Below are 20260 nucleotides of genomic sequence, written 5' to 3'. Positions count from 1 at the left end.
ATGTACATATATGCTTATGTTGGTTAATATTCTGGCCACTCGGGGTCAACCTGTTCGCGCCAGGCGCGCAATCCGCCCCGAATATCCGCCACGACTCTTTCGCCTCCACGGTCCAGGCCCAGCTCCTTCAGTCGTTTGACTGCGATCTGGGAGTCGTTTCCGAGTCGACACACAACATAGATCGGATCGATGGAGTCCGACGAGGCGATATCTGCTGGCAGCCACGGGGGCAGTGGATTCGACCCATTGGCTACTTCGTTGTTCTGGGCGGTTTTCGTCGCCGACGATAGAATGGACGAAATGGGGATATTGATACTGTTTTCCAAGCTGCAGATGTCGAATTGGACCTTCTCCCGAACATCGATGATCGTGGGTTCCTTGGTTACCGTTCCGATAGCCTCGCTGGAAGCTGTCACTGGATACTTCGTCCGGTATTCCCGCGGCGAGATGCGCTCTTCCGGGAGCAACAGCTTCTCTGGACCGACACTTCCACAGAAGAAAACATAATCGGTAGAGCCTGACTTGACGGTCTCCAGCGTCACACTAGCCTCACCAGAGCACACCGCACAATTCGGTCGGCGCGAACGCAGTTTGATAGTTCGGAACAACGGGGAAGAATAAGCCGAAAAGATATGTAACGATGGAGGTTTTACTTCCTCGTCTGTAGCCGTAATGACCTTGATCGCCTCCAACGCCTGCAGTACACCCATTGTACCGACAACCGGCCCAAGAATGCCACCATCCGCACAGCTCATGATACTGTTTGCCGGAGGCGGCCGAGGAAAAACACATCGATAGCATGGACCCCCAGTCTTATCTCCTACCGATCGAGGAGGGTTATTTAGCACCATAAGCTGGCCTTCCGTCCGCAGAGCAGAAGCCGAAACCAACGGCTTCCCAAGCAAAACAGCTGTATCCGAGATCAAATAACGTGTCGCCGGGTTATCCGTACAGTCGAGGATGAGGTCATAGTTCTTGAAAATATCCGCCGCATCTTGGGGCGCCAGATGTGCTCGGTGCGCTATGTAAGTCGGATGAGGGTTCAAACTAAGAGCAAGTCGCCTATTAGAATCCGCAATGAAAAGCGGGCACGCAGACCAAACTCACTCGCGCAAAGACTCAATCGCACTATCCACCTTGAGCTTCCCAACATTCTTGCTCCGATGTAATACCTGCCGATGAAGGTTCGAGGATTCCACCGTATCCCCATCCACGAGTCCCAGTGTGCCCACCCCGGCTCCGGCGAGATACTGCGCAGCCGGACATCCCAAGCCGCCCGCTCCGACGATCAAAACCTTTGCGGATCGAAGTTTCAGTTGACCTGTAATATTGAAGAGTAATTGTTAGTTATTGCACCTCAAGCGACTTCCGTTTTAACAGGAAATCCACTCGCCTTGCAACCCCACTTGCGGCACGATCATTTGTCTTCCATAACGTCGATATTCTTCGTCTAGTAGCGGCCATTTTCTCTTTTCATTGCCTTGGGTGCTAGTCGTAGCGGTGGAATTTGGGGCGTCCTGCGCCCTGACTTTAATCGCTGCTTGCTCTGCGCTCTCGAGTTCGCGTTTCAGCCCAGCTAGCTGTGCTTCGGTGGCGGCGATCTGGGCGCGCAATGAGGCGCAGGTATCTTCAATATCTCCCATTCTTTTCGCCGGTAGGGAGTCAACGGGATAAAAGAGGTGTATAGGCAGGTCCGCCCTGAATCTCAATAAAAAAAAGGCGGAAGATGACCCCGCGCGAAGATTCTCAGCTACTCTTATCGGAACCCGACAATCTGAGACTATGCCTATTCGGGTAGTAGTACCATCTTGAGGTTACGGTGATTTTTACCGAATTTACATGGAGGGATCAGACGAAAACATTCGAACTAAAAGAGCTTAATAGTTTAAATTAACTATTATCCACTTGACAGGCCATAGTCTAATATGCAAGTAGCCTTATGTACACACCCCATTGGCCCTGTCCTGTAGCAGCCCCGCAATCTCACTATGTGGCTCGATATAGCGCTTCAGCTTTTGCCTGAATAGGGTTCGCTGCTCAAACGCATAAGCCATACCAATCAGCTTCTCTTCACTCCAGTGCGCGCCCATAAAGCTAATCCCGAAAGGAATGTTCTCGGCAACCTGAACTAGATTGCCGAACTTGTTGTATACGGTTTTCGTTCCCTTGGGATACGCGCCAAGCGGGACTGTGATGACAGGCGTACCGACGACTGATGGGACGTAGGCTGCCAGCGATGTAGGAAGAATGATAGCATCGAGCTTGTGGCGCGCAAGGGTCCCCAATACACCTCCTTCTCCTCCTAGACGGAGATTGTTTTGGTACATTGGCCAGAATTCCGGAGAAGTATTGTTGATTCCGACGGCGAGTGCTGCATCCCACTGGACCGTGTCACGTCCGGGATAATCCTCTCGTGGGTCACTCTGTGTGTATTTTCTGAGATCCTGTAGGGTATGTATGTTGTTTGGATTAGTCTCCAGCTTAGAGAGGTAACTCTCGATATTGGAGATAAAATCAGCATGAAGAACCTGAGTTACACTCTTGCTTTCGGGAAACTCCTCCCAGGCTGTGAAGTTCGCATCTTGCACAATAGTAGCACCCGCCTCTGTGAGTACAGAGATAGCGGCTTCGAATGCGGAGAGGACTGCGAGGCCGTGTGGTTCCATGGCTAGGAATGGAAGGACATTCCGTGGGATACCAATCCTCTTCCCCTGCAGCCTGTCCAACTGGCAGGCACCGACATAGAAGGGGACAGACGGGTGAGGCGAAGCAAGCGTATAGTTATCCCTCCCGTCTCTGCCTGCAATTGCCCCCAGAACCCACGCTGCATCTCGGACGGTCCGAGCCATTGGTCCAATGGTGTCTTGGTGCTCGCTGATAGGGATGACGCCGTAGCGTGAAGTAAGGCCGACTGTTGGTTTGATACCGACAATGTTGTTTACCTCGCTGGGAAATAGTATACTTCCCATTGTCTAGGTTCCTGGGTTAGCTTATGATGGACCTACATGCAGCATAGTTTGCAGCCACTTACTTCGGTTCCAAGCGCTGCCACAGCCAGTCCGAGATCAACTGCCACAGCGCTACCACTTGAACTTCCTTCGGGGTCCTGCATCGGATGATAAGCACCTAGAGTTTGTCCACCCCTAGGGCTCCAGCCATTGGAAGAATTAAGCGAACGGAAATTCATCCACTCCGACATACTCGTCTTTCCGAGGATGATGGCCCCATGCTCCTTAAGTTTCCTCACAGCAGTTGCATCCTCTCGCACTCGAGAATCATAGAGCGCATAAGAGCCGGCTTAAGCACAAACACACATCAGCCGAACGTGACAACAGAAAACAGCACTACCAGTATGAAACAGGGACGATATGCACCTGTGGTCTGCATCTTATCCGCCGTTCCAATATTATCCTTGACCAAAATCGGCATACCATGCAACTCTCTAAAACAATCATCAGCACATGACAGTCAGTAAATCTAGGCCAGATTATACTTACCCCCGACTAAGGCCATATAGTCTCTCCCCATCCAGCACTTCTGCCTCGTGCAACGCATCCGGGTTAACCTCCAATATGGGACGAAGTGTAGAATTGACCTCATTGATCCTCGCAACATACGTCTACACCCGATTAACGAACAATCCAACCACCACCACAACCCAAGAACAAACCTTAACCAAATCCACGCTAGAATAGCAATTATCCCCAAGATCACTAGCAAGGTCGTCCTTCGTCGCGTGGATGAGCGGCGGATACGCACACGTGAACGCGGACACCGTCACACAGGCATATAGGAAACACAGAAGCCCGCCGAAAGCCCTATAAAACAGCATGGTTGCACGTAATCCCGACCGAGAGGATCTAAAAGCTGACGAGAAATGTGAAGTTGGAATACTTAATCGAATAACTTTCTCGTCTTACATAGGAATCAAAAGTGGTCATTCACGGTGCCTAACAGATCAACAGGGCCCTTGCTTTCACTGGACTGACAAATTCGAGGCCATTCATCTCCTTTACGGATGCAGTGAACAATAGGAAGGTGCGATCATGTCACCTGCTTTCGTTCCTGTGGAGTTGGGTTACGTTGAGAGGCTCTCATATTGGAGGAAATCTGACTCGCCCCCTTGCCTATACTGCTGCGAGTACTATATTTGGGCAACACATCGTGCCCCTTTTCTGGAACAATTCTTTCAGCAATGTTTGCTTTTTAGCTCTTAGGGTTGCACAAGGAAGATTGCGATGTTTTGGATTACATCAGTGCCAAGAGCCGCAATTCTATATAAGAGAAATTGTCTCAATTGACTCGTAGAAAAGCCCCGGGTGGTGAATCGTGGAGGCTCGTGGGTCGGTTGCTCGACTTGGCTTCGGCTTGCGAAGATCATAATGGATGAGATTAATTATTTAGCCGCTGTGGGGATAACGGTTGACCTTCTTTGTCTCTATCATCCTGATGCAACCCTAATCTATTAACGCCTCCTGATCGTCGCACGAATGGAAACAGTGGAATGAAAGAAGATGTTGGGATGGTTCTATTCCTGACTAAGCTCTATAACAGATTCCTCCCGTTCTGTACAATAGTTTGATCGTCGCGTCATGGTCTAAATAATCTAGACTTTGTTATCCTCGGCCTGCTCGATGTGAGAGACCACGCCCTTGTTCAGGGTATGTTCCACGGCAGCACGGCGCTCATTCTCATCGACAGCCCCAAAGAGAATGTCCATCTCTTCCAGAGAACGGCCCTTGGTTTCCTTGGCGAAGAAGACGATGAACACGCCCATGGCCACGCAGAAGATTCCGAACATGAGGAACGTCCGCCAACCCAGGTTGTGCACTGCGTGGGGAGTGAATTCGGTAACACAGAAGTTGAACAGCCATTGGCTGCTTGCTCCAAGGCCGACACCGTATGCACGCAGGCGTGTTGGGAAAATCTAGAACGGAAGTCAGTCAGGGGATGTCTCGGATATTATGTTGGTTTCTCGTATAAATGGACCAGTCTTACCTCACTCAAATAGACCCATGGAGTTGGGCCCCATGAGGCGCTGTAGCCAATGACATAAAGATAGATCATGGCAACCATGGCAATGGAAGCCTGGGAAACCCCTGACGCAGATGTGTCAGGTGGATGAGTGGCCAAGACAGCACCGATGATGAACATCATGGAAGCCATCCAAATTGAGCCTCCAATCAGACTCTTCTTCCGTCCCCAGCGATCAATACCGATGAACAAGAAGATTGCCGTCGCGACGACCTTCACGGTTCCGTAAACACCCGTGGCGAAAAGAGACGAGCTGGTCGCGCTAAGACCGATGGTCTGGAAGATCTGAGGTGCATAGTATCCAATGGAGTTGGTGCCCGAAAATTGCTGGCAAAGCATGAGTACGGCAGCAAACATGAAGCGGTTTCGGTTGCTCGGCTGAAGGAACTCTTTGTAGGTCAAACCCTCGGTCGCCGCCTGCTCCTCCTCAATGGAGGCGCGGATCTCAGCCATCTCGGTCTGCACCACCTCGCTACTGGCGGGCTCATTTCTAATATAAGCCAGAGACTGCAGCGCCTCTTCATGACGACCTTTGCTAGTCAACCAGCGAGGAGACTCTTTGAGGAAAAAGAGTCCAATCAGCATGAGCCCGCCGGGAATGATCTGGATCGCAACTGGAGTCCGCCATTGCTTCGTGCTGGGTGCAATATGCAGGGACACTCCATAGTCCAACCAGTAGGCAAAGGTGCTTCCGATGACCAGAAACTCCTGGAACATTCCAGCAATACGACCTCTGATCTCCGGGGGAGCGCTCTCGCCCACAAACACAGGTGTGATACTGGACATGCCGCCGATACCCAATCCGGCCACGACTCGGCCACCATAAATCATGCCAATCTGGTGGCTTGCGCCAACTTGAATAGCAGCTCCAATTAGGAACACGACGGTAAGGATCATAAGGGAGTAGCGACGTCCGAGAAAGTCATTGAGGAAGGAGGCGCCGATAGCACCGAAGAAACAGCCAGCAGTGAGAAGAGACACCACATTGGAAGAGACCTGGGCATTTGCCGCGTCTGCAAATCCATCGGATCCCGATAGACCGAAATCATTCTTGAAGCTGTCCAGGGCAAGCACACTACCCATCACTCCGGTGTCGAACCCTACAGAACATCGTTAGTTCATGTACGACAAGTCAGTCTGGTTCAACAAGAAGGCGTACCGAAAAGCAGGGACCCTGAGTAGGCCACTGCTGTGAGGATGTAAACACGGTGATTCTTGAAGATACCCATTTTGGCGAAATTGGTCAGGACCGATGGGTGGCAGACAGTTCAATCAAGGAGGGCCGTCTCGAGAAAAACAGAAACCAGGGAGATGTCTGGGGAAGACCCCATTATATTCCCCAGCCCTCCCCCAGACTCGTCTCCATCGATGGGTCAACTAAGGGCCCCATAGCTATACTCCATCCAGGTAGACATATCTGAACTGTGATAGGCTGTGGGCGAGGATGCTAAGCACCGCGATAGGCATTGGCGGCGCCGCCCGCAAAACCCCAGTGGCAAGCGCTTCTCTTTTTTACCCACGCACGGGGCTCCCAGGAAAGCAACTCTGGGGGAAAAGACGTGACTCGGCAATGCTTCTTTCGACTCCGCGATGTGGATACGGACGGAGAAATTCTGTCCTTTTCGCGGGGTGTCATTTTTCCGTCCACTAAATGCGGTCGCCAAGATGACACTAGACTCCATTCTATCCACCAAATATCACGGGGATAACACACATTTCATTTGCCTGTCGTTCGTCTATGATGCCGTTTAATCTCAGGGCCGATAGGTAAGGCGCTGCTGATCGGCCTATCAAGAAGATCTTCTCCAATAATCGTTAATATGGCATGACCTAACTACCCTCCATCGTTGCATTAGCCTTACTACAAGTCACTGAACAACCAACGATGATTCCTTCTAGAAAGCCCCAGCCGGCGTATCAAACCATTATATATGGATAGATTCTCTAAAATGCTCTACCATCGTCGTCATACTCACCATTGAAGTTACGACCAGCTCGGCCGAAGAGTGAACCCACTTAGACGCAGACGGTCCATACATGAACATCACTCACCGACATACCCAAGACAAAATCTCAGTCATCTTCAATATATGGCCGGGATAAATATGCCCTAAGCCTTCCTTATCAGTAAGCATCACTGCCTGACGGTCTCCCCGGTGGGATTTATGAGGAAATTGCAATCAGTTTTGCTCCCAAGCCACCTGTGGATATACCTGTCCCGAAATAGATATTATCCAGTTTGGCAATGCTAGATTATATGAGCAGCACACCCATGGCCCACCCAAACAGGCACCTGTGACGGAATCGCAGTGAAACTTTACCCAAGACAAGAATATTTTTGAAATCTATGCCTACAATCTTGATCCTGAAGTCGTACCTAAAATCCGATATCACATTTATCTTATGCTTTGAATGAATGAAGAAAAAGATGGCATAAACCACAAACACCTCCATTTCTCACAATGTAAAATTTCCGAATAACATCCATTGTCCCAAGGGTCAATACCTAGATTACTATCCATTACAAAATGGAATATCGTTACCTCAAGCCTCGGGCAAATGGATACAGCAGATATCTAATCTGTCCAGATTTCTGTAGGATATTATCATTAAAGACATATGAGGATAATTTGCTCCTTAACTTGGCAGCTTCGGCTAATTATCAATAATTATGCATTGTGATTCTAGGATTAGGCTTGCTTATAAATTATGCTGTGTATAGTATAGCATTAGGCATGAAAGCGTGACCATTATATGCACGTACAAGATATACTATAACTATCTGTGGAATTAATAGTTGTGCAGATCATTCATCGACTGCAAAAAGACAGATAACCTTAGCATAAATAGGAGACCGATTAAGTATAGTGCTGTTGCTGCGATTAAGTTCCGTTGGACCGAAAGATGACTTTTGTTATATTTCGAATTCTCGAACAAATCAAGGCATATTAGCTTAAACCTCAATTGCAACCTACTTCTCGCATGTCAGATTGACAAGCCAATAGATGACATGGAGATCGTCTAAGCCGCCGCTGATATGCAGACGGACCTCATATAGTAGGCAACAGTATATTTCATTAAGTAAAGTGTGTAAGATTCTATAGATATGAGACAGATTCAGCACCTATCTGTCCAATGAGGAAAGGTAGAATCAAGGTGCTTGAATATACACTGTAGCATCTGTCCCAGACAGCCCCGGGTGGATTGACCATGGCGTTAGTCCGTGTTTAGGTTGCATAGTACCTGATCTACATAGTAGACCTCATACCGTACCGCCAAGAAGAGGATGGCCAGCAGGGAATATATTGGAGACGAGATATTGTCAGATGGTGTTTCTTTATATTCCATCATCTTGCGTTTCTTTCTTCGATTTTCAGATATTCACCCTGTGTTGTTCCACATATGCAGTTAGACGAAATGCCTTTGACACCGAAGGACATTGGCATCAAGGCCATCGAGGTCTACTTTCCCAGTCGGGTATGTCCTGAGCCTCTTTGAATCATCTGGAAGAACATTAACCAGAGCAAATATAGTATGTACCGCAATCAGAGCTCGAGACCTTTCTAGGGGCCAGTGCTGGAAAATTCACCATTGGTCTCGGGCAGCAGAATATGAGCTTCTGTGATGACCGGGAAGGTAGACTGACATAAAAGCCACCAAGCTCCTTCAGCATCGTTGGCTGACAATCATGAACAGACATCTACTCTTTAGCTCTCACCACCGTTTCCTCGTTGCTCCGAAAATACTCAATCGACCCAAAGACGATCGGTCGCCTCGAAGTCGGAACAGAAACCCTTTTGGATAAATCCAAGTCCTGCAAGTCCGTTCTCATGCAGCTGTTCGGTGACAATGCCGATATCGAAGGCGTCGATACATGCAACGCCTGCTATGGAGGAACGAACGCACTGTTCAACGCCGTGAACTGGGTCGAATCGTCCGCCTGGGATGGGCGTAACGCCATTGTTGTCGCGGGCGATATTGCCTTGTACGATACGCCGGCAGCGCGCCCGACAGGTGGCGTCGGCTGTGTAGCCATGCTCATCGGTCCGAACGCACCCCTGGTGCTGGAGCCACTCCGCGCGTCGTACATGAAGCATGTGTACGACTTTTACAAAGCCGATCTCAAATCCGAATACCCTCTAGTAGATGGGCACTTCTCAAACACTTGTTATCTTCAGGCGCTGGATAATTGCTATCAACGATATCGCAGCAAGAAGCTGGCCAAAACAAGTGGTGAGTTGAACGGGGTGTCGACCAGTAACAAGAGTAGCTTCTTAGATACTTTTGACTACATGGTATTCCATGCCCCCAACTGCAAGTTGGTAGCCAAGGGATATGGTCGCATGTTGTTTAACGACTTCCGACTGGAACCAGATCGTTTCGATCCTGTCCCGTCTGAGATTCGAGATGTCGAGTATACAGCATCTTTGACAGATAAGAACATTGAAAAGCTCTGTATGGGTCTGACCAAGGACAAGTTCTCAGAGCGTGTCCAACCGTCCCTTACAGCCCCGGCCCACTGTGGTAATATGTATACAGCTAGCATATATTCGGGGCTGGTGAGTCTATTGAGCAACGTCCCAAGTGAGAAACTGCAGAACAAGCGTGTCGGTATGTTCAGCTATGGCGGCGGTCTTGCCAGTACCATGTTCAGCTTGCAGGTCAAGGGCGACATTACGGAAATGGCGCAAAAGATCCGGCTACGTGATCGTTTGGATGCTCGCACAGCGGTGTCCCCTGAATTCTATGATCAGGTACGTTGTCCGATAGATATATTTCCCTTAGAATGATATTGGTCTGACCAGCTTAGATGTGTCAACTTCGCGAGAAGGCCTACCAACAGAAGAATTACACCCCTAAGGGGAATGTTGACACCCTCGCCCCTGGCACGTATTATCTGGTCCACGTCGATGATATATTTCGACGGAAGTATGAGCTGAAACCCTACGCGTAAAAGCTCGGAAGTGAAATCACAATCGATGGATGTGTCGTGCATGTCACGCTTTTCTTTAAAATATAGTAATGATTATAATTCAGGGGTATAGGCTTCCAGTTGATATTGTAACCTCCAAGATGACACATCTTATGAGATGCATCTAGATTCCTCAGACCTTACTTGCCTAAAGCAAGGGAGAATTCCTCAGGCTCCGAAGACGGTGACCTGTGCTTATGTAATGTTAAGAACCAATCACTTGACCCACATTTCAGGAACCGACCAATCACGTTGGCTCTGGGCAGAACCCCTGAGTCGAGCATGTGGGCGGATCATTGGCGGTTGTGGTCGTGATCACCAGTCCAGGAGGCATGATCCTGGATGCTGGATCACACTGGAGGGGAGATGATCGACAACGGCACATACTATAGAGTCTTAGCTTCATGAGGAATAGACTTGTGAAATTCAACAAGTTGTCGGGGAAAAGAATGACATGTGCGCCATCTTGGCTTGTGACTGGAGAATGATACCCTCGCTAGAACTGATACCCATGTATATCCCAAAAATTGATCCTGCACTGTAACAAGCAGTACTCCGTACACCGTCTATGTTTGCCCAATTGTTTTACTCTCTCGCTTGTGCTTCGGTGGTTTTTGTTGCTACTATTCCTATTTCTTTGTTTGTCAACAAGCAAAGGCGGCTTCCGGTATGGCTGCTTCAGGGGCAAGAATGCGCCCTCCTTTCCTGTACCCATGGGTTTCTCATGATGAAAACTGCCATTCTTTATCAGTAGATACTGGCGGGGCAATAGCTTCCATGTATACCCTCCTATCTAAAATTTTAGTCTCCCCCCTTTTGACGCTAAACGATCAAGCATGCTCCATCTGCTTTCAATATACTTCCATCCTTGCTTTCTCCGAACCCACAGTACTTTCACACCCATGTATTGGACAACTCCTCCAGCCATGAGACTGCCTGTGATCAGGGCATGTGCGACTGTTCTTTGCAATCAGTGGCCTCGCACCTTCCCCTCATCACTTTCTCGTACCTTAGGGGATGACTATGTAACACCCCGCAGAGGCGTGATTGTTCACTCTCAACAGATATATTAGATTCTATTGCAGCCAGAGGTGCTTTTGATGCAACCTGTATGTGGTTGATTGTGTTCCGCTCCTTGTAGGACAGCTCCCGAGATACCATCAACCAAGATAGAAAGACTGGCGACTCTAACGGGCATCCTTCTAGGAACAATCTTGACCATGGTGTTGTTGGGCGCCTTCTTGGTGTTGGCACTATTACAGCCAATGGCCCTGTCTGCTGATTTAACATCACATGTAAATCTCTTGTAAGTATCGAGTTCCGAATCTCGCGCGGCCTTCATAGAGATCGGCTTCTAATCTCATGAAGCTTGGGCACAGAAAATGGAGGGAATAACTTTCCTGGTGCCGCACGACCGTTCGGCATGGTTAAGCTGGGCCCTGACCTGTTCATCTCAGGAACAGATGCCTATTCGGGTTATCTTCCCAATGGTAACTTCTCCGGCTTCAGTATGATGCATGAACAAGGGACCGGAGGAGCGCCCAAATACGGGACAGTTTCCCAGCTGCCTTTGATCGGGAACATCAGTAATCCCCTATCGAACAAGACTGTCGCCCGGACAGGTACTGATCAGGCGTCTGTGGGCTACTACAAGGCGCAGACGTCGGAGGGAACTATTGTCGAGTTGAGCGCATCGGCTCATGCAGGGATGTATCAGTATACATTCCCCAAAGGGTCAACTGGGAATGTCCTGGTAGATGTTTCACACGTCCTTCCCTCATTTCGGGGCCAAGGACTTGGACAAGGGTACAAAGGTGGGAACATCACTATCTTTCCTGATGGACATTATGAAGGTCAGGGTGTGTACGATAACGGCTGGAATCGTTCACCAGATTGGTCGATCTATTTCTGTGGGTTTTTCTATCTCGATCCCAATGGTAAACAAAGACTGATATTCTTGGTAGGTGGCTATTTTGATGCTGCACCAGTTCGTAACAGCACATACACTGGAAGTGATGCGGAAGGAAGTGTCGAGCAGATCAGCGGATTTGCATCTTCATCCTCGAGTACAACACGTATCGGAGGCTTGTTCACCTTCCAACAAACTGTAGTCACGTCGCGCGTCGGCATCTCGTGGCTGTCCACGGAGAAAGCATGCCAAAATGTCGATGAGGAAATCCCAGAAGGAACAGAACTCACATCTGTTGTTCACGACGCCCAGACTGAATGGAGCTCTAAGGTCTTGTCTAAGGTGACTACGACGAGCACGAATGAAACAAGTCTCACCTTGTTGTACACATCCCTCTACTTCATGCATCTGATCCCAACCAACCAGACCGGGGAGAACCCTGGCTGGGCATCTTCTGAGCCATATTATCAAGACATTTTCACGTTCTGGGTAAGTGTGATTCAGGAAACCTTGCCCACAACGACAATAATCCTCTGCAGACTAACAAATTGTTCAGGATCTTTTCCGTTGCTCTACTGCTCTCATGCAAGTCCTGCAGCCCGCAGCATATGAAGAACAGATCCGTTCTTTAATCGACATCTGGCGGTTTGAAGGTTATCTCCCGGACGCTCGCTCGTCGAACTACAACGGGAGAACACAGGGTGGTTCCAATGCCGACAATATCCTTGCCGATGCTTATGTGAAAGGCGTCCGCGGAGCAGTTAACTGGGAAGACGGGTACAGGGCAATGGTTAAAGATGCCGAAGTAGCTCCGCCAAACGATCCGGTCGACCCTATGGCGCCAGACTCGTCAACCAAAGAGGGACGAGGTGCGCTACCGGACTGGCTTAGTCTCGGTTTTATCACGCCGAAATACAGCCGTGCCGTCACTCGGGCAGTTGAGTATTCTTGTAACGACTTTGGCCTGTATCAGGTAGCGTCCGGTCTTGGGAAGGATGAAGACGCAGACAAATATCTGAACCGATCAAGGAATTGGAGAAATCATTGGAATTCCAACCAGACTTCGCTGGGATTTGCCGGTTTTGTGGTTCCACGTGACACCACTGGCTTCATCGAAACGGATCCACTAAAGGACAGTGGCTATTGGGGGGATCCGTACTATGAGGCCAGCTCCTGGGCGTATTCTTGGGCAAGTGTTCACGACATGGAGGGGATGATCGAGATGATGGGTGGGGCCCAGACTGTCCTGAAGCGCTTGGACACCATGTTCACCGAGGGGGCCAGCGGCTCTAGTGGCATTATCTTCGATCCCACCAACGAACCGTAAGTCTTTCATCCTTCTATTGGTCTTGGCTATTGGTAGCTCCATGTTAGCGTGAATAGTATCGCTGACGGTGCCATTAGGATGTTCAATATCCCGTATCTGTACCACTATATCAACCGACAGGATTTATCGGTTTCCCGATCGCGCAACATCGCAAAGACCTATTATCATACTGGAGCTAAGGGTCTCCCTGGTAACAGTGACGCCGGTGCCATGCAGACCTGGCTCTTGTGGAATATGATTGGTTTGTATCCCATCACAGGGCAAACGACCTTTTTGGTTCATTCTCCGTGGTTCGAATCCATGGCTATTGAACTTGGGGATGGAAAGAAACTAAGCATCACTGCGACCGGCGGCGACGGGAACGGCGACAGTCAAATTTATGTACAGAAGCTTCGGTTGAACGGAAAGGACTGGAAGAAGAACTGGCTCACATGGGACGACTTATTCGCCCAGGGAGGAACCCTAGAATTCGAACTTGGCGAGGCTGCGAGCGACTGGTTCACGGGCGAGTTGCCGCCCAGTCCTGCTTCCTGAAGTTAATAAGCCTGCACAGTTTTTACTTGTGGCATATTCTTTGTACATATTCACATTCATACATACCCAGTGTAGCTATGGCTATATTCAGCCATCATACTATGTTATTGGTTAAGAAGATACTCCGCTGGGGAGCCCCTTAAAATAGGAGATGTTGGGTTGGCCTGTATAGACCAATTCACAGGCCTTGAGCGCCCCATAATACTCCATAGACTCTGAGTACCTCGAGAGTTGCTGAACGTGATAATCCTCACAGTGGTATCAGCCGGCGAGACCAATTCTTTATTCGTCATCCGTGGATATTATCATGTACGTTTCAATAAGCCCGTTAGGCAGCATGGGAAAATGAACGTGGCCCCCCCAAATAGCGGCGGATCCACCACCACAGCACCAGTAGTTAGGGCTCTCCTTTTTCTTTCGGAACGTCGCGACAAATACCGCATACGAAGGAAATCTGTCGAGTAGTTAAGCCGGCTCTCCTTTAGTTTTATACATAAAAATTACCAATAGTAGGGACAGTAGTAACGACAAACCCCATCGAGTCTTGGCTGTCGTTTGTTCATTCGCGAGCCCTGGTGGAGTTGATCGGCAATGGACTTATTAAGCTTGTTGATCATCGACTAAAACGTTCCCAACGACTATGCATAATTTTGCGTGCTGGATTTCGGGGATTTCGCTCGCGGAACTCCGTTGTGGGACTAAACAAATTATGACGAGATGATCAGGTAATTCGTTATAGGGATGTCGTCGTAGGTCAGCTAGCATGATATTTCTCATGTACCCCTTTTCTTGCTTATTCTTCTGCTAAGTTGTTGAAGAATTTATATGCTGAGAATTAGAATCCTTTGCATGAAGCACGAGTCTGGAAATCAAAAGAAAAAGAAAAAGCTTGTCAGCAGGATCTTCGTATGCAAGATCATTCTCAGTCCCTCGTGTCCGGAAGCCCTCGGAGTGGAGCGCGCGGCATCGTTAACTCATTCTGATTATTCTTCTTGACGGCCCTAGGGTGTGACTATGGGTTTAATTACCATTCAAGAGAAGTGGAGTGTTTCCTATTGGGCCCTAGATGTCATATCCACTGCGAGGGACCAGGGGTACTGTGGTAGAGCGCAGGTTATGCGATGGCCTGAACTACCATCCCGCCAAGTTCAAGATCTCGTTCATCAGCCGAACCCCTAATCGACCGGTGCAAAGTATAATAGTTTGTGAATCAATAGATCATTTCGCGATCTAAGAGCCGGTGCATATACAGAAAACTGAAAATGTAAGCTTCAATAGCTTATCCGGCACTTCCGTACTCCTAGAGTAAGGCTGAACGACAAATCGACTTGACTACCTTGACTCCATTGAAGATCGTCAGGGTTAGGCTCCATAGGTCTGGGCAAACCGGCTATCCCGATGGTCATGTACAACGTGCAAGATTTGTCTTTTATCTTCTTGGCCTTTTACGCCATACATATCCTTGATAGAGGAAAGTCGGCTCCGAATCTACTGCAATTAGACCCCAGATACACTGTGTCGCGGCGGACAAGCTTGTGTTCTTCAGCTTCTCCCACCAATATTAGACAGCAAGTCAGCGCACCATTAGACTTCTAAAAGCGCATGTGATTGAAAGGGTGCCTGGTGCCTGGTACCTGGTAAGATTAAGATGCAGATCACCGTAGTTGCTAACAGGTAACTAGCGAGTATGTGTGGAAGACGTGGAAGCCATGATGTCTTAAAGTCTATTCCGTGTAGATCAGCGGATCCGGCGCTCCCCGAACAAGCAATGATTGCGCTCTTATTTCAGTATCAGCCTATCTAACGTCTATAAAGAGAATTAGCGATTGTAACTTTGGGCCTCTTCTCGAAATCTGGCATTGTTGGAACTGTAGGAGTGGCTCGAACTTCATTGTAGGAACTGCACATAGATCACTGAGACGCATACTTTCGTAGTTAGTATACTCCGTACGTAGAATAGCGATGATGGTGGTGTACAGAGCAGCACGGGGTGTAAAGGCACGAAGGTACATTGGAGAACCTGTATCCTGTTTCGTATGCAGTACCCACAGCCTGGTAGTCCTTTCGTCTCCATCAAGCTTGTGATCAAGCTTTACTCTCCTGAGCAATAACACGAGTTACTAGTCAAAGGGTTGACCCGCCAGCTGGCTAGACAAGCTGCCCAGCTGCTTGCTGGAAATGATGGTAATAAAGGGATGACCCCGAGCAGCTGTAGTATATAAGGCTTTAACAGCCCCAGCTCTCTTGTCTTTCTTTCTCGATCAGCAGCGCAACACTCATTCGTTCTCTCACTCTCCAACTTCTGTCATTCATTAACGGTTATACCCTGTATCAATATACCCTGCCATTCATTTTAATTTTCTTTCACAAATCTCATCATAATGAAGGCCTCCCTTATCACTGTCATCGCTGCTCTGGCCTCTTCGGCCATGGCTGCCCCTGCTGGCGGTCTCTCTGATGTCAGCATCCTCAAGGAGGCCACCTCCACCACCAATGCTATTCCCGCAACATCCCCAGTTCCCTCTTCGGGCGCCAGTGGTCACATTGTTCAGGACGCTGGCCATGGTGTGAACCAGGTTCTCACCGTCACCGGCCCTAACGCGAAAAAGCTCCTCATTGAGCTTAGCCCCAGTGTTGCTGGTCTCCTCTCCGGCCTCCACCTTCCCAGTGTTGGCGTCCCTGTCGGTGAAGTTGTCAAGACCGCTGCCTCGGTCGGCGACTTGGTCGAGGACCTTGGCCCACGCGTTGACGGCCTCCTAACCGTCGTCAGCGAGGACGGTGACGTTCTCTTGATCAAGCTGTCTACTGAGGTCGCCGGCCTTCTTTCTGGTGTCAGTCTCCCTGGTGTCGGTATTCCTGTTGGCAGCATTGTCGCCACCCTTGGTGAGAACCTGAAGCGCTCCGCTGATGGCCAGCTCGTTCAGGACGTCGCCCCCAAGGTGCAGGATGTCCTCGAGGTCACCGGTGCCGATTCCAAGCGTCTCCTCATCCAGCTCAGCCCCTCTGTCGCCTCTCTCCTCGCCGACCTCGGCCTTCCCGGAGTCGGTACCCCCGTTGGTCAGATCATCAAGACCTCCGGTAACCTTGGTGACCTCCTTGAGGACCTCGGCGAGCCCGTCAAGGACCTCCTCGTTGTCACCGCCCAGGATGGCTCTTTCCTTCTCATCAAGCTCTCCCCTGATGTTGCAGGCCTTCTCACTGGACTCAGTCTGCCTGCTCTGGGCACTTCCGTTGGCAGTATTGTCGCTACTCTTGGCGCCAACCTGTAAATGGTTCAATAAAGTGTCCAGTCAGACCGAATGTGTTCACGGTGCCATACTGGGCCAAGTTTCTTGGGGACCCTGTACAGTCGGCATGCCGACAATGACTAGCGCGAGGATATCAAATGTTTGTTATCGATTTGCTGTATGATTGAGTCCAGATAGACGTCTGTTTCATTGCACATATTGGAGGTTTTCAGAGAATACAAATTTAATTCAGATGCATACCACTTTTCTGCCCCTTTTCGAACGGTCTTATTTTAGACATGGTCTTAGCTAGAGCGCGATATCTCTATACCGTAGCCCGAGGAGAAACAGCAACAGGTAACTCGACGTTCTTAAAACATCGCACGGAGCCGAACCCGGACCTGGGTAGATATTGAAATGAGTGCGTAGAGCTTTCAAACACTTCGTGTGAATGTAACTCGGACTAGGCATAGAAGGTCAACTGATCATGTTCGTAGCTGATCTCAGCGACCCTTGACTAGATCTACCCTAGTCGGAGAGTAATTTATCTTACTCCAAACTTTCATTTAGTCTCGCCCCTTTAACTTCAGTGGGAGTTGCTTATCTCCTAGTTTTGCTGTATAGGGCTCTTCCTGTCGGTGTCGGCTATTCTCCGGAAACGGCACTTTTTAGAGCGTTTCATCTTTCGTTCGGGTCCACTTCTTGGAAGGCCATTCCGCCCCAACCCATCGAAGCACCAAAAGTTCCATGAAGGATGAAGTTTTGTGCGTTACGGGTTGAACAGAGCTATCGAGCTCTGTGGACATCTTGTTGAGCCAAATTGCAGATCCGGGACGACGGCCGGTATATGATGCGAAACACGGTACGGTTGCTAGTGCTTGGTTCAACAGTCCGAAGCACGCCATGGTTCTCTTATTAGAGATTAATATACATTTTGACTCCTGGCGCGCCAAATAATCTATTTGATTCAACCCGATGTCTGGTTCTAGAAGTCTAGGCCGAATTGACAGATTATCGCTCAGCCCTGGGAGTGCATAGATGGTAGCCAGCGGTTGTTTGAAACTAGGGCTACTAGATGCTGACTCCATGTCTTAGGGAAATTGTTTCAGACTGAGATCCAGGGTCCAGCTCTACTTAAGAGCTCTTCTCGCTCCTGCGGTACAACCCTTCTTGCTCTATCCTCACGCTCACTTTCTTTTCTCCAAATCCCGCTCAGCAAAATGCGGATCAATACATTATCGTTATTTTCCCTCGTGAGCCTGGTACCTACCCTTGCGTTAGCCAGCCTGTCTGGATCTGTAGGACCATTAACATCGGCCTCGACTAAAGCCGCCACCAAGACTTGCAATGTCCTCGATTACGGAGCTAAAGCTGATAAGACCACTGATCTCGGGCCCCCTCTGGCATCTGCGTTCGCCGACTGCAAATCTGGAGGTTTGGTTTATGTGCCGTCGGGAGATTATGCACTGTCAACCTGGGCTAAATTGAGTGGTGGCAAGGCATGGGCACTGCAGATTGATGGAACCATCTACCGTACCGGCACAGACGGTGGAAACATGATCTTTATTGAACATTCCAGCGATTTCGAGCTCTTCAGTAGCACATCGTCGGGTGCCATGCAGGGCTTGGGTTATGAGTACCACAAAGATAACAAATGGAGTGGGCCTCGCCTTTTGCGACTCTATGATGTTACGGATTTCTCGGTTCATGATTTCATCCTTGTTGATGCCCCTGCTTTCCACTTTTCCCTGGATACTTGCACCAACGGCGAAGTATATAACATGGCAATCCGTGGTGGCAACCATGGTGGCTTGGATGGTGTTGATGTTTGGTCAACGAACGTTTGGATTCATGACGTGAGTAGTAAACTACCAATATTTGAGCCTCGCGTTACTCAGTAGCTAACATGTTAATAGATCGAGGTAACAAACAAGGATGAGTGTGTCACAGTCAAGGTATGTTTAACGTACAGCCCACCGTTCTCTCAATGACTTTCTAACACGCATCTGCAGAGCCCTTCAAAGAACATTTTGGTTGAGAATATCTACTGCAACTGGAGCGGTGGATGCGGTATGGGCTCTCTTGGAAAGGATACCGATATCAGTGATATCACGTACCGGAACATCTATACCTGGAACTCGAACAACATGATGTTCATTAAGAGCAATGGTGGTAGTGGCTCTGCGACTAATCTGCTGTTTGAGAACTTCATCGGTAAGCACAGTCATCCTTATAAGACAGTTAATGGAATTCCTGGACAAAATGCTAACCTGCACCCTGCTTTTGCCAGGCCACGGAAATGCCTATTCGTTCGATATTGACAGCTACTGGGCCAGCATGAGCTCCCAGGGAGGAAATGGTGTCGAACTGAGCAACATCACTCTCAGAAATTGGAAGGGCACCGAGGAGAATGGTGCTTCAAGAGGACCTATCAAGATTGTTTGCCCAGACGGCGCCCCTTGCTACGATATCACCATTGAGGATTTCGCCATGTGGACCGAGGACAGTTCCAGGCAGCGGCAATGGTACTCTTGCCGTAATGCTTACGGCACTGGGTTTTGTCTCAAATCCGGCTCTAACCACGTTGCTTATGAAGCGAACACGACCACAGTCTCAAGCGCCCCATCTGGCTATTCGGCGGCAACAATGGCTGCCGATCTCAAGACGGACTTCGGTATTACAGCCTCCATTCCGATCCCGACCATCCCCACCTCCTTCTACCCTGGAGCGACTCCGTATAGCGCTTTGATGGCCAACAAAGGCTCGACAGCGAAGGTCCGGGCGGTTGTGGCGCCCTCTAAGCCAACAACGGTTGCTGCGGCGACCTCCACCCCTGCTGAGCAGCAGACATCCACTAGCACACCAGCTCCTGCGGTGGAGCAGCCTTCGCAACAATCTCCCGGACAATCTGCCGGTGAAGTTGGTGGTTGTCCGTTCGGAAATGGCAGGTCCGTACCCACAGGCCCTCCTCGTGCTGGCCATCGTCTTCATCAACGCCATGGCCATCACTAGGCATGGCGCATGCATGTTGAAGTATTTGATCCTCGATTTGTTTTAATTAGATAATATATTTCTTAAGATGAAGTGGGTTATCAACGTCTTATCTTGTCATGAGTACTTAATAGATTGATTACTTGCGATCTTGGGGATAGATTGGAGGATACGATAATCCCCACGTATATCATAGTCGAGTAAGACGTTGCTTATAATCGACAAAACAATTGAAGGGAAGTGACTAGTATTGCAAAATGTACGAG

The 20260-nt window shown here is 49.2% G+C and overlaps 7 protein-coding genes across 7 annotated transcripts; 4 read left to right on the top strand and 3 right to left on the bottom strand.

Moving 5' to 3' along the window:
• Window positions 1–23: 23 nt before the first annotated feature.
• Window positions 24–1643, bottom strand: F9C07_12546 (putative molybdenum cofactor; the record flags this gene model as incomplete). Its single annotated transcript, XM_071507851.1, has 3 exons — window positions 24–1047; window positions 1108–1321; window positions 1394–1643. The coding sequence occupies 3 exons, from the start codon at window positions 1641–1643 to the stop codon at window positions 24–26; spliced, it is 1488 nt and encodes a 495-aa protein (XP_071367295.1).
• Window positions 1644–1885: 242 nt separating this feature from the next.
• Window positions 1886–3939, bottom strand: F9C07_1931597 (amidase). Its single transcript, XM_071508494.1, has 5 exons — window positions 3671–3939; window positions 3498–3619; window positions 3375–3442; window positions 3032–3297; window positions 1886–2972 (listed from the first exon to the last, which is right to left on the bottom strand). The coding sequence occupies exons 1-5, from the start codon at window positions 3830–3832 to the stop codon at window positions 1938–1940; spliced, it is 1653 nt and encodes a 550-aa protein (XP_071367294.1). The 5' UTR covers window positions 3833–3939; the 3' UTR covers window positions 1886–1937.
• A 667-nt stretch (window positions 3940–4606) lies between these two features.
• F9C07_12544 (permease of the major facilitator superfamily) lies at window positions 4607–6263 on the bottom strand (the record flags this gene model as incomplete). Its single annotated transcript, XM_041295467.1, has 3 exons — window positions 4607–4927; window positions 4999–6134; window positions 6194–6263. The coding sequence occupies 3 exons, from the start codon at window positions 6261–6263 to the stop codon at window positions 4607–4609; spliced, it is 1527 nt and encodes a 508-aa protein (XP_041151404.1).
• A 1895-nt stretch (window positions 6264–8158) lies between these two features.
• F9C07_1927746 (hydroxymethylglutaryl-CoA synthase) lies at window positions 8159–10332 on the top strand. The gene is made up of 4 exons (XM_041295453.2): window positions 8159–8511; window positions 8568–8670; window positions 8731–9788; window positions 9845–10332. The coding sequence occupies exons 1-4, from the start codon at window positions 8437–8439 to the stop codon at window positions 9986–9988; spliced, it is 1380 nt and encodes a 459-aa protein (XP_041151405.2). The 5' UTR covers window positions 8159–8436; the 3' UTR covers window positions 9989–10332.
• An 894-nt stretch (window positions 10333–11226) lies between these two features.
• F9C07_12542 (alpha-1,2-mannosidase family protein) lies at window positions 11227–13776 on the top strand (the record flags this gene model as incomplete). Its single annotated transcript, XM_071507850.1, has 4 exons — window positions 11227–11312; window positions 11375–12404; window positions 12472–13238; window positions 13320–13776. The coding sequence occupies 4 exons, from the start codon at window positions 11227–11229 to the stop codon at window positions 13774–13776; spliced, it is 2340 nt and encodes a 779-aa protein (XP_071367293.1).
• A 2381-nt stretch (window positions 13777–16157) lies between these two features.
• Window positions 16158–17045, top strand: F9C07_12541 (uncharacterized protein; the record flags this gene model as incomplete). Its single annotated transcript, XM_041287597.1, has 1 exon — window positions 16158–17045. The coding sequence occupies one exon, from the start codon at window positions 16158–16160 to the stop codon at window positions 17043–17045; it is 888 nt and encodes a 295-aa protein (XP_041151407.1).
• A 562-nt stretch (window positions 17046–17607) lies between these two features.
• F9C07_1930349 (RGase B) lies at window positions 17608–20157 on the top strand. Its single transcript, XM_071508492.1, has 5 exons — window positions 17608–18044; window positions 18099–18859; window positions 18920–18958; window positions 19016–19217; window positions 19294–20157. The coding sequence occupies exons 2-5, from the start codon at window positions 18224–18226 to the stop codon at window positions 20013–20015; spliced, it is 1599 nt and encodes a 532-aa protein (XP_071367292.1). The 5' UTR covers window positions 17608–18044; window positions 18099–18223; the 3' UTR covers window positions 20016–20157.
• The last annotated feature ends 103 nt before the right edge of the window (window positions 20158–20260 follow it).

Source organism: Aspergillus flavus, chromosome 8 (assembly GCF_009017415.1).
Source record: "Aspergillus flavus chromosome 8, complete sequence".
NCBI lineage: Eukaryota > Fungi > Ascomycota > Eurotiomycetes > Eurotiales > Aspergillaceae > Aspergillus > Aspergillus flavus.
This window is presented reverse-complemented; position numbering and strand designations above follow the sequence as displayed.